General features: G+C 36.9%; 1 protein-coding gene and 1 pseudogene across 2 annotated transcripts in view; one reads left to right on the top strand and one right to left on the bottom strand.

Moving 5' to 3' along the window:
* The window catches only part of LOC145819125 (F-box/WD-40 repeat-containing protein At3g52030-like), a 237,481-nt pseudogene that overhangs the window by 46,626 nt on the left and 177,463 nt on the right, over positions 1-13,392 (top strand).
* LOC145820353 (serine carboxypeptidase-like 40) overlaps positions 1-13,392 on the bottom strand; it is a 37,572-nt gene that overhangs the window by 3,628 nt on the left and 20,552 nt on the right. The window contains exons 4-6 of one of the 2 annotated variants that reach the window (XM_082915726.1): positions 11,505-11,759; positions 4,440-4,558; positions 4,251-4,343 (exon numbers count right to left, since the gene is read on the bottom strand). In XM_082915726.1, coding sequence (XP_082771852.1) covers positions 4,251-4,343; positions 4,440-4,558; positions 11,505-11,759 — 467 coding nt within the window. The remainder of the gene's footprint in view (positions 1-4,250; positions 4,344-4,439; positions 4,559-11,504; positions 11,760-13,392) is intronic. The other variant, XM_082915727.1, reaches the window with a different exon arrangement.

Genomic DNA, 13,392 nt, shown 5'->3' with positions numbered 1-13,392 from the left:
TAGGAGAGTATCATTGCCTTCCTTAGTCTTTCTGAAGCCCAAACCTCCAAAGTGTTTGCTAACAGAGCATGCCTCCTAGTTGAGTAGATGCAATTTCCTTTTGACATCACTATCGCCCCATAAAAAGGATCTCTGATATTTATCAATTAAGTTTGCCACTTGGGTAGGAATTTTGGAAAGGGACATATAATAGATTGGAAGTGAAGAAAGTACAGATTTAATCAAAGTGATTCGCCCTCCAAGAGAAAGATACCTCCTCTTCCATGAGGCTAGTCTTTTTTTCACTTTGTTTATGATAGGCCCCCAAGTAGACACTCTTTTTGGGTTGGCCCCTAGAGGCATTCCAAGATAATTGATTAGTAGCGAACTCACCCTGCAGTTGAAGAATTCAGCTACTTGAGAGGTGAAGTCCCTGTTAACCCCAACTCCACAAATTACAGACTTTTGGTAATTAATCTTCAGCCCAGAAATTAACTCGAAGCAACTGAGAATTCTTTTCAAATTTATTATCTCATCCCAATCTGGATTGCAGAACATAAGAGTATCATCTGCGAATTGCAGATATGAAAGGTTCAACTCCGAGCCACCGATATCCACTCCCTTGATAAGATTAAGATTTTTGGCTCTTTGGATGAGAATATTTAGCCGTTCAACCACAAGATTAAAGAGAAAGGGGGAGAGAGGGTCACCTTGCTTTAAGCCTCTCTGAGGAGGAAATTCTTGAGAAGGGGATCCATTCACCAATACAGAAATATGAGGGGAAGAAACACATTCCTTACCCATGAGATTCACTTTTCACCAAAATCGAAATTTTGAAGAATATGAAAAAGAAAGTTCCATTTGACAATATCAAAAGCCTTCTGAAAATCCAATTTGAGAAGAAGCCCTCCTGAAGAATTGCGCTTCCACAAATCAACAACTTCACTGGCAATGAGAATACCATCCAATATTTGCCTCCCTTTTACAAAAGGTGATTGAGTTTCATCTATCAGTTTTGGCAAAACAGATTTTAATTTACTAGATAAGACCTTGGCTAGAACCTTATAAATACAGCCTAACAAACTGATGGGTCTGTAATCAGATAAAGAAGATGGGTTTGGAATTTTTGGAATCAGGGTTAAGAAGGTAGAATTCAGGCCTTTCTTGATCTTGCTGTTAAGATGGAATTCATTGAAAAAGAGACAAAGATCTGCTTTTATGAAGGCCCAGCATTTTTTGATGAATTTCATATTGAAGCCATCAGGACCAGGAGCCCTATTTCCTTCACATTGATTTATTGCTTCCAGAATCTCAGTTTTAGAAAAAGGTTGTTCTAGCAGAGCTGCATCCAAATCAGAAAAGTGAGCGCTGAAAAGGTTCTAAAAATGTGGGTCTTGAAGGCCATTTTTTGGAGAAAAACTTCTGAAAATGAGACCTAACTACTCTTTTTATCTGCTCCGTGTTTCAAACGAAAAGTGAAATATTTCATCAAAATTTAGAGGAGGACCGAAATGACTACAACCTGAAGGCATAACTTAGTAGCACATATATCTCAATTCACACGAGAAAAAATTTAGAATACAGGTAATATGATGTAGCAGTAACACAAACTTTGGATTTCGAAAAATAATAAATTCCACATTTTCTCGATCCAAACTGAAATAGTAAATCACTTATTATTCATATTTTTCTATAAAAATCAACTCAACGTGATTATTTTGTTGGAGTTCTTGCCAATCTAGATTGTAATGCATAGAGTAATGGTTACGTCAAAAATCCTAGCTCTATCCTTCAAGGGCATAGCATGCATCTAAGTACCATTGAATTTTGATTTTTTTTTTAAATTTAAAAAAACACCCGTATAGAAATTCTATGACAAGGGGGATGCGCAAAAAAAATAAAATGTGGATAAATGATTACTTGTTTATATATATTGCAAAATATGTGTTTGACAACATAAATAACGAGGTTGTCTTGTAACGTTTTAAAAAATATGCAAAACTTGTAGTGGACAATTATAGAACTGTAAATATATACTTCTTTTTTTTTTGGGGAGGGGGGGAGGGTTGGTTAAAGGAGTAGTAATTAATGTCTTTTTATTTTTACATACCATTTGATTAGTTCAAATTACTTTGTTAATATTACTAAGAATGTAAGAAAATATAGTTCATCAAAGTTGATTCCAATATACATTTTGTAAATTTAAAAATATAACCTATGAAATTAATTACTAGTAGTTGATGATAACCCTACTAAATGACACTACGCCAAAATTGGGCTTTAGCGGCAATTTTTTACCACCGCTAAAGGATGTAAAACCGCTGTTAAAGCCTTTAACGGCAGTAATTTAGGACCGCCGTTTATACTCGTGTCGGAAGAGGTACAATCGTCATAAAATGGTAAATTATCGTTGTTAAAAGTCGACCAAAAACGGCAGTAATATAGGACCAAAAACGGCGGTTCTTTACCGCCGTAAATAGGCTCAAATTTTTAAAAAAGTAATTCTCTCTTCTTGCACCCCTAGGCCTTGAACCCTTAACCTCTAATCCACACACACCAACCACTCCACCACAACCACTCTATATGAGATATATTCCCTAAATAAATATTTAAACATTATTTTTGTTTTGTTGTAGATGGTCATGTTTAACCTCTGGCTGCGCGTGGTCACCACTCACTGGAGTTCCGCCGGAGCTCTGCAGGCAAAGACTACCATCATTAACGGCGGTAATGAGAGGGCTTTAGCGGCGGTTTCGTTACCGCCGTTAAAAGAGGGCTTTAGTGGCAGTTTTTTTAATGGCGGTTTCATTACCGCCGTTAAAGATACTTTAGCGGCGGTTTTTTTAACGGCGGTATTAACGGCAGTTTCGTTACCGCCGTTAATAGTATCTTTAACGGCGGTAACGAAAATTGCCGTTAAAAAAATCGCCGTTAATGCCTTGTTTTGGTGTAGTGTGATATTCTTGATCACACTACAATTATCTCTGCATGTGATGTGGGCATAGTGAATCTTATATAGTTATAATAATTAGATTAAAACTATATCTAAATAATGGCATTCAAATGATATTTTATTTTAAAATATAATTATTACATGTGAATAACATCACGACATACAATTTTTATTCCGTGTTATAGTAGTTAGAGATTGAGTTGTGAACGTAGAAGCTAGGGAGAGAGTAATCAAGGGGTCAGTCCATCTATTATGAGCATTTTTCACTTTCAAAAAGTGAAGTCTTAGGTATATCATGTATTTGGACCACAATAGGTCCATAGTTCAAAGTTGTAAAGGGTTTAAAATGAGGTGTTCTAATTGCCTCGACACCTGCATTCTTAGCTTGGTTTCCCAAAACATGTACTCTCGTGACTTATGACCTACTATTAGCCATACTTGTATCTACCTCAGTGACTCTTTCACCCTTAGTCACTTAACCACAAACTCCCTAATTTCCCAGGACACGAGTCACAACAAAGGTTATGCCTCGTACCAAACTCAATGGGGCTTTCTTGGTCCTGCTTATGCAACCAAGTCAAGTCCTTGACCTAGGTATATGGAAAGGGAGTCCCTTACTTTCGGGCTACCCTATTCCCATCTTCATGAGGTTGTTGTGATATACTGGTGTTTTTGGTACTTCCTATCAGCTCCAACCAATAATCTTTGGGGCTACTATTAGCGCCAAGCTATATGAGTTTCAGGCCTACTATCAGCCCTTGGCTATTAATGGCTTGGTGCCTACTATCAACGCCAAGTGTCTGTGCATTATCTTGTATAGAGAAGGCCTATCTCAAAGGCTGTTGTGCCTCAGAAGGTAGTTGCAGAGGTTAGAATTGCTATGACTCCCTTTCCCTTAGCAAGTGACAACAAGTGACAAGGCGGTGTCGTAATAAAAAATGGTGGCGCAAAGGTAGGGTCTCCCTCAGCAAGTGAAGCTCGACAAGTAGTACCTCAGCAAGTTCCCTTGGTCACTTCTTGGTCTGGGCCATTTGGTCCGAATGGGTCAAATCTGGTTCGGTCTTCTGATTGGCCCATTTTTGAGTTTTGACCCCTATTCATTTAGTGATACTTATTCGCCTAATTGAGGCGACTTTAATAATTAAGTCAGTGTTTTAATTTCTCTCCTTCTACGAAAGTGAATGTCATTTTCCTAACAGGAATGGAAAACATATATGTGGCATGATTTTACCGACTACCATTATAAATAGAAGTAATAATAGTGAGGACAACAATGATGAATGATGATGAAGAGAAAGAAGAAAGGGTGTGTGTTTACCTAAATACCCACACTCGTAGTCCATTTGCCATTAACTCTTGGAGAAGGGGAATAATTGTTGATGGACTATCTTCCCAACGTCTGATGACTCGACTGCAATTATTTTGTTAAGTTTCATTTCAGCTAATAATTTCATACTCTTATTGGGCACAAGCAGAGACAAAGAGCCAAACACATAGTAGTACATACCTGCATGGTTCCCAATCATAACTGAGTTTGGTTACATTGGCATGTAGGGCCTCTTGAACATCAACACGATTCAAATAAGCATACACATAATGATCACTGCATGGATCAAAATTCAACACCTGTAACAAATATTCACCCTTAGAGGTCTATGAAATATGGATAAAGGATATGATAAGATAGGAATACTATAACATTTAAAGAAAAAAAGAGAAAATTACCCTTAGTTGTAATTTGAAAAAATTGTTACATATGGATGGAAAAGTTTATAATTTTAATTATTAATATTGATAAAGTTTATCATCAATTTGTAATTAATTTTCAAATTTTATACTCATTTGAAATTTCTCCTAAAAAAATGTTAATTAATAAAAGGTTCAAACTTATGGGGTCATATATTATTTGGTCTAAGGTTTAATCTTTTTTGGTGATAAAACACGCACTGAAATGTTGTCAAAAAAAGTAGTTAGCGTTGGAAAAGTTGCAAGCGGTTGGCAATAGTGGCCGGTGGCTGTAGGTAGTGGCGGTGAGATAGACAAATAGGTGAATAGATAAATGATACATGTACAAACATGTGACATTTGGATATACGACAGATGGGTATCCTTTTGGATAGATTAATGTTTTTTTGAGCTAAAAAGATTTAAGCTTGGACCAATAGGCATAAACATTACAGAAATAAACGCTTGGCTTGAGTATTATTAAAAAAATAAGATATCAATATGGTTAAGATATGTTCCTAAAATATTTGTATATATAAATTTTAGTATTATATTATATAGAGTTAATTACACTTAGCACCTTTATACTTTCAACAAAATCTCATTTTTGTCATTTCAATTTCATTGTGATAAACAACTTTTACATTTTAAGTTAAGTTGAAATGTTACTCGTCCATCCATCTATCACTAAGGAGATTGGAAAAAAATTAAAAATAAAAATCACCAAAGTAATATTTTGATGAAAGTGTAAGAATTTAAATGATAAAAGTATAAAAGTATTTATGAGTCGAGAAAAATATCACTTATGACTCACATAATAAGTTCCATAAGCCTTACTAACATTAAATGAAAGAAAAGTCTTTGGCCCAAGGATAGGATAGAGTCTATGGTTGTGGATGCTGAAGGGATGGAAGGTGGTTTACTTTGCATTTGGGACCCTGAGATTTTCCAACTCTCAGAGTGTTGTAGCAATAGAAACTTTATTCTACTATCAGGTAAGCTCTACAACTCATTCGATTGTGTAATTGTTAATATTTTTGCTTCTAATGATGTCATTAGGAGAAGGAAACTCTGGCAGATTTTGTTGAATTGGAAGGATTCATTTCCCAAACCCTGGTGTCTTGGTGGTGATTTCAACGAGATCAGAAACACAGAGGAAATAGTAGGTATATCAATAAGGGATAGGGGCATGAAAGAATTCAACGAATTCATAGATACATGTGAGGTGGTGGACTTGCAAATATTAGGCAGAAAATACAACTGGTGCAATGCTTTTGATGGGAATAAATGGAGTTGTATTGATAGGTTCCTTTTAAGCCTTGAATGGCTGGAGAGAGACAAGTTCAAACTATGGGGCCTTCCTAGAATTGCATCTGACCATTGTCCTATTGTGCTAATGGAGGATGTTAGGGATTGGGGACCCAGGCCTTTCAATTTTTAAATGCTTGGTTGTTACACTCACATCTTGCTCCTTTAGTGGAACAAACATGGCAGGAATCTCATTTTCTTGGGTCATCTGGTTTCATTCTACAGAGAAAATTACATACCCTCAAGTTGATATTAAAAACATGGAGTAAAGAGGTTTATAGCAATGTTGCATTCAAATTACAAGCCATTGGAACTAAACTTCATGACTTTGACCTGGCAGCTGAATCTAGACCATTGGAGGAGGTTGAATTGAAGCTGCAAAGAGAAAAAAGAAATAACATGTGGATGTTGAGTAGGAAGTTAGAATGGGAATGGCTCCAAAAATCAAGGTTAGATTGCGATCTGAAGGGTGACAGGAACACTAGATTCTTCCATGTTATAGCTAGCAACAGACAAACTAAGAACACTCTCAACTCCATCAAAGTGGGGGATGTGGTTTTAGAGGAGCCAAGTTAAGTTAAACATGCAGTGTGGACTCACTTTTCAAATCATTTCACTGAAGTTTGCAACAACAGACAAAGGCTTGCTGGAAATTTTAAGAGTGTAAGACTTAGTGACTCCTTCCATATGCTTGAGGCAGAATTCACTAAAGAAGAAATTTGGTCATCAGTTATGGATTGTAATGGGAACAAAGCTCCTGGCCCAAATGGCTTCAATCTGATGTTTTTTCAAAAATATTGGAAAGTGCTGAAGGTGGAGGTGATTAACTTTATGAAAGAATTTCATGTCAGTGGCAAACTAGGCCCTGGTTTGAACAGTACCTTCATTACTTTAATTCCAAAGCTAGATAAAGCTGTCACTTTAAGTGAGTTTAGACCTATAAGCTTAGTTGGGTCTTTGTACAAAACACTTTCTAAAGTTCTTGTATCCACGCTCAAAAAGGTCATGCCCATGATCATTGGTGACACACAGTCAGCCTTTCTGGGTGGTAGGAATATTCTTGATGGTGTGTTGGTTGCTAATGAAGTTGTGGATGGTTGGTTTAAATCTAAAAAGTCAGGGCGGCTGCTAAAAATAGATTTTGAAAATGCATTTGATTCTCTCAATTAGAACTTCCCCTTTTCAATGCTAGAAAACTTTGGATTTGGTTCCAAATGGACTTATTGGATTAAGGAATGTGTCTCTACTGCAAGGATCTCAATACTTGTGAATGGCTCACCAACCAAGGAGTTTAGCCCCCAGAAAGGTCTCAGGCAAGGCGATCCCTTATCCCCATTCCTTTTTAACTTGGTTGTAGAAACATTAAACATTCTTCTTGAGAGAGCAAGGGGTTTGAGTTTGCTAAAAGGGGTACTTATAGGCAATAATCAAGTGCAACTCTCCCATCTTCAATTTGCAGATAACTCTCTTCTATTCTGTGAAGCCGAGCTATCAGAATTTTTGAGCTTAAAAAGGATCCTCAGGTCTTTTGAAGTAGCATCTGGTCTCAAAATCAATTACCACCAAAGTATAGTTTGTGGGATTGGTGTCGTTGATTCTATTCTGGTTGAGTTTGCTTCCTTGTTAAATTGTAAGACCCAAAACTTACCTCTTAAGTATCTAGGTCTGCCATTAGGTGCTAATCCAAGGAGGAAAAGGTTTTGGAAACTAGTTATTGATAAGTTCAAATTGCGGCTTGCTGGCTGGAAAAGGAAGCTTCTTTCTTTTGCAGGGAGGTTGATCTTGGTGAAAGTAGTGCTATCACGGCTACCTGCGTTTTTCTTGTCTATGTTCAGGTTTCCTGAAGGAATAGCTAAGGAGCTAGATACAATACAAGCTACTTTTCTATGGGGTGGTTCAGATCTAAGAAGGAAAATCTATCTTGTGAAATGGATAGAGGTCACAAAAAGCTTAAAACAAGGTGGGCTGGGTGTTAGAAGGCTTAGGGATGTGAATGTGTGTTTACTTCTAAAGTGGCGGTGGAGGTTTGCCTCTGAACACGATTCATTATGGAAGAGGCTTATTTGCAGCAAGTACAATTTTCAAGATAGGGCCTGGCTACCTAATCTTAGCTCTAGCACCACCTTCTCTAAAATCTGGGGTAGTATCATAGCTGCTATTAAACATCAACAGTCTCTTATGGAGTTCTATGTTAGTAGGGAATGGTTGTAGAATCAGGTTCTAGAGTGATCAATGGTGTGGAGCCTTATGTATTAAAGAAGAGTTTCCAAGGCTATTCCAATTATCTAATAATAAAGAGGGAATACTCAAAGATTTTGTGGATCACTCCTTTAACAATTGGTTGTTTTCCTTTAGAAGGTCTCTATTTGATTGGGAGAAAGAGAAGCTTCTTAGATTAATTGGCATCATTGCACCAATACCTGCACTGAATCTGTTGGTCCAAGATAGTTCTACATGGTTAGCAGCAAAATCAAGGTAATCTCTTGTATCTTTTTTCTACAACCATTCTAATCTCGCTTATGGTGGTAATGTCAGTTCCTAAAGTTTGGTCTGGTTAAAATATCTACCTCCCAAAGTGTAGTTCTTCGGTTGGCTCGCTTGGAAACAAAAGGTTAAAACCTCCGTGTTCTGGTGTGCTGGATAGGTCTGCATCTACTCTATGTATTTTCTGCAAATCATAGCAGAAAACTATTGAACATGTGCTTCTTCATTGTCCTCTGGTGTGGAGAGTCTGGACTGGGTTGCTACAATGGTGAGGGGCTCTGTGGGTGGCTCCAGGCTCTGTAGAGGGTTTGTTGCAATGGTGAGCTGGTCATTCTTGTAGGAAACATGAACAGAGAATTTGGCGTGCAATACCACTAGTCACCCTTTGGTTATTATGAAAGCTCATAAATGAGCATCTCTTTCTAGATTCACAACAAAACATGCCGGAGTTATAGGAGCTCATAATCATAAGGTTAGCAATTTGGCTTAAGGCCTCTACCAAGGTCCTTCATTCTCCATAAATGATTTCCTCTATAACATCTCTGGCATTAGGAAGTGTATCTGTTGATGGGTGTGAATTTGCTTTCTCAATCTGTTTTTATGATGCTATACTCAGCAGTGGTATCTGAGTAATACTCAGCAGTGCGCTTTCTGTTATCTTGTACTAATGGTATCTGTTGGTTTGTTACCCTCTCTGTTACTTGTAATACCAGTGGGGTTGGTCTGTTTCAGTGGGATTGGTTCTGTTCTGCTACCAGTGGTGTTGGTCTCAGTTCTGCATTTTTTCTATCTATCTTGAAAGGGCTTCTTGTTGCTACAAAGCTTTGAGGACTGCTTTGTTGAGGACTACTCCATTGTTGTTGAGGACTGCATTTTACTCTGCTTTTTTGCTCTGTTTTGATGTAGTCTGGTTTTCTTGGTTTGTTTTCTTTTCTTCTTCTCTGTTGGTTTCTCACCAACTAGGAGGTCGGAGCTTTGTTCTAGCTCCTAGCTCCTCTTTATTGATGTATTTTTCATACTCCGTATGTTTTCATCAATAAAGTCTTCTATTTGCCGTTCAAAAAAAACATTAAATGAAAGAAAAATTAAGATTACAATTTTATTCAATTTAAAATATAAAAGATTGAACTTTATAATTAAAAATGTAAGAGTACAAAATATAACGAACCCTAGTGTATATAAGCTCAGAAGAAAGGTAGATTTTAAAAATTGGATTGTTTCAAAAATATTTTCTTCTAAAAAATAGTTTTTGACAACAAGCTCTTGGTAAACCAAAGAAAGGACACCAAACAGACACAACTTCTGTTGCACAAATGAATTTGTTTTTGGGTTTGGTGTGTACATTTTGAGAACATAATCTATATAAAAAAAAAATTAGGTTAAAAAAATATTCATAATTACATGTTCAGATCATGTGTCTTATAAAATTGAACGGCAATCATAGTTTTCAGAATAAATAGTTTAGTATTTTTTTCTAAGATAAATGTATTTCAATTATTTGATTATAAATATTCGATTAATCTATTTTTTATTTATTTTTTATTTTTTTATACATGAATACTCTTCTCAATAAATTCGAAATTAACCTTCAAAATAGGTCCACCAAAGCCCAATTGCACCTCTTCAACTAGATCACCAATGGTAGGGGAGTTAAACCACCTTAATTTATCAGGCCTCATATGGTTTCACAAAGATGTTTCTATATTCTTAATGAAAGTTATCACAACTCGAAGAAAAATTTGTTAGAAAATACATAGAGCTAAAAGGCTTGTGCGTTGAAGTATTATGATCAAAAATAATAATTGTAAAGAGTAATGCTAAGTTTACCATAACGCTCCGTTTGTTTTGATAGAAAACATTTTTTAGAAAATACTTTTTGTACTTTTTAGCGTTTGATACAACGGAAAATAAAAGTCAACATATATATATATATATATATTTTTTTTTTTTATGGTTAATAAAAAAACAAGTCTATTTGATCAGAAAATATTTTCTACCTTTAAAAAGCAAAAAACATTTTCCGAATCAAATTTTTATAAATGCCACCACATTACCACCATTACCATCACCAACACACCACCATCGCCATTACCACCGTCGCCGCTGCCACCACCTCCACCGCCCTAAACCCATTGCCACTCAGTGCCGGCTTTTGGCACAAGCGGAAGAAGTGGCCGCTTTGGGCCCCCGGCAAATTGGTTGGAAAAAAGACTACAAAAATATCAAATAAGTCTTATTTTTTTTTTGTTATACTTGTTCATAAAATCGAAACCCTAAAAAAAAGTATTGATATTTAAAACTGATGTATGGTTATTTTCCAAATGTATGTATTATTTATAGAATATTATTGATTTTAGTTATTACTTACAATTGTTTATGAGAAAAAAGAAATGTTTCAAATTGAAAGTTGATTAAATTATACATTTAGTGAACTATGTTACAAGAAAAGATTGAATGAGTTTGGTTGATAAATTGGCCAAAACAAGCTTGATTAGTAATTTTGCTACTAAAAATGCAAAGTTCAAAATGTTTAAATAAAATTTGAATTACCAACTAATCTGATTTTACCAAAAATGATTAAAAAAATCAATCCATATGTGTGTGTATAAGAGCCCTCATATTAGAAGCATGCTTTGTGCCTCAAAAAAAAGCAAAGCCGACCCTGCCACCACTATAACCTTCACCACGTTACTATCACCACCACATCACTACTGCTGGACAACTATTGCCACCACCACCCTAACACCTTCACTGCCACTTCTACCTTGTCGTTGCCACCGCTACCACTACTAATGCAACCATTAGTACATTAGTTTAAAAAATACAACTAAACATAAAAAAATATTTTCTAAAATTGTTTTTATGAAAAAAAATTCAAAATTTAAAAAAAAAAAAAAATTCTACCAAAATAACGGAGCGTAAAATAAAATGGCATTGAGTATTCTTTTTTTGAACAACATTGATTATTCTTTTTTGATCAACAACATTGAGTATTCTTGTAACATTAAAATTGAATAGTAAAATGTATAGGAGAGAGAGAGAGAGAGAGACTTACAGAAGCCTTTTTGGGAAATGGAGTGATATTGAAAGAGGTGCATAAAGGAGCATAGATGTTATAGATATCAATATTGCCAATATCAGCTTCACTGGTTGCAGCATAGCAGTCACTGGACTGAGTGGTGGCATTGGGTGAGAAATTACAGTATTTCTGGATTTTATATGAAGTTTGGTCGGAAATGAGAGCATGGCTTGCAAAGTAATCAAACAGTCCTTTCCTATCTGTCTCATCATTTATTATTGCATTCCCAATCTGCACTTCGTACATTACACACAACATCAATCACCAACCTACTACTGCTTTATGTACAATTACATCAATATGCTAATTTTATCATGCAAATTCCAATTCATCATCCCATCAATTTCATCAGTTTTTCATTTCTTATATTTGGATTTAAGAATTGAGGATGAATTTGTATAGGGAAATATTTGTTAGGATCAAAGACACCCAGAGAATTATCTCACACACACACAGAACACAATATTTACGTGGTTCGGCCCAATGCCTACATCCACGGACAGAAATGAGAATTATTACTAAAATGGAGCAAAAATACAATTACAGAGGAGGAGATGAAACTCACTCAACTCACAGCTCTCACTCTCCAATTTCTGATGATACAAACCTCTCCTCACTCATCTCAATTTATAACCAAGAGAGGAGGAGTAGGTGAAGTGCTAGCCATAATTGGCCAAGGTAGTGCCACCCTCACTATCTTCCTTTAGTGAGTTGGTGTAGCCCTCCACCACCTTCTTTTACAACATGGTGCTACCTACACTATGTGAATGGTGGGCTCATTACCATGTGGGTAGTGGATGGAGCCAACAATTCTCCCCCTTCACGCCCACATGGACAACTGACTTCTCAGCTTGGACTGCCAAGACACAGCTCCCCCTGATTGGATGCCCTGTACCCCCTGCTCGGGATACCCTTGCATTACCGTGCAACTCCTTGCATGATGAACACGGGAGCAACTAGAAAACTTCAGAGTGTGACACATCAACATCCTCAATTTTCCTTGCTCGGAGCTTATTTCTGAACAACCAGCCTTTGCTTTCTGCACTTTAGAACAACTTCCCAGCGATCTCATACGCCCGTTGTCTGTGCTGCAATCCCTGATGTTCGGTTCAGTCTCACTTGTACGTCCGTACTGATGTTTGACAGTTAGCCCTTCTGCCAAGACAACTTCCATCGGTCTGTACAAGTTATCACTATGCAACTCCGTGCATAGTGCTCGCACCCCCTTATTGGAGTGCATTGCAACGCTCACTTTGCGACTCGAGATTGCATCCCTCCTTTCCATGCATCTTTTGAGAGGTTGCAAAATGTCTCTAACACGGAAGCAAAAGAAACTCTCTTCTTCACTGGCATAGTCTCTACAGACTTGGTTTCTTTGCTCTGAACTTTCTTCAAGATTGGCTTCATTGGCTCAGCTCTGTGCACCTTTGAACTGCCTCCTTGCGTTCCCGTGTACCGTTTTCGCCATTCCTGATGAAAGCCTTGCTCAATCATACGCTTTGGTTGCGTATGTTCTCTCTTTGTACCCTTCGACTGGCATTTGACAACACTCATCTTTGTCAAAACTTCTCCTTCCAGTCTGTACAATTTGTTGCACAATTTGCCTTGCAACAATTCTTTATCACCTCTGTGTACATGAAGAACCCCGCCACTAGATGAGAAACAATTTCCTTTTAGATCTAGCATACTCAGGGAGATTAGATTCCTCCGTACTCCTGGCACATGTCAGACCTCAGATAAAATTACTTTTCTTCCATCCTTAGTAAGGAATCGCACTGTCCCTATGCCGACAACTCTGTTCACTGTGTTGTTGGCCATCCGGATAATGCTACCGCTGACTCTTCGGTAAGTGGAGAAAAGCTTC

This window comes from Camellia sinensis, chromosome 2, assembly GCF_055761805.1.
Source record: "Camellia sinensis isolate YWXY chromosome 2, ASM5576180v1, whole genome shotgun sequence".
Classification (NCBI taxonomy): Eukaryota; Viridiplantae; Streptophyta; class Magnoliopsida; order Ericales; family Theaceae; genus Camellia; species Camellia sinensis.
This window is presented reverse-complemented; position numbering and strand designations above follow the sequence as displayed.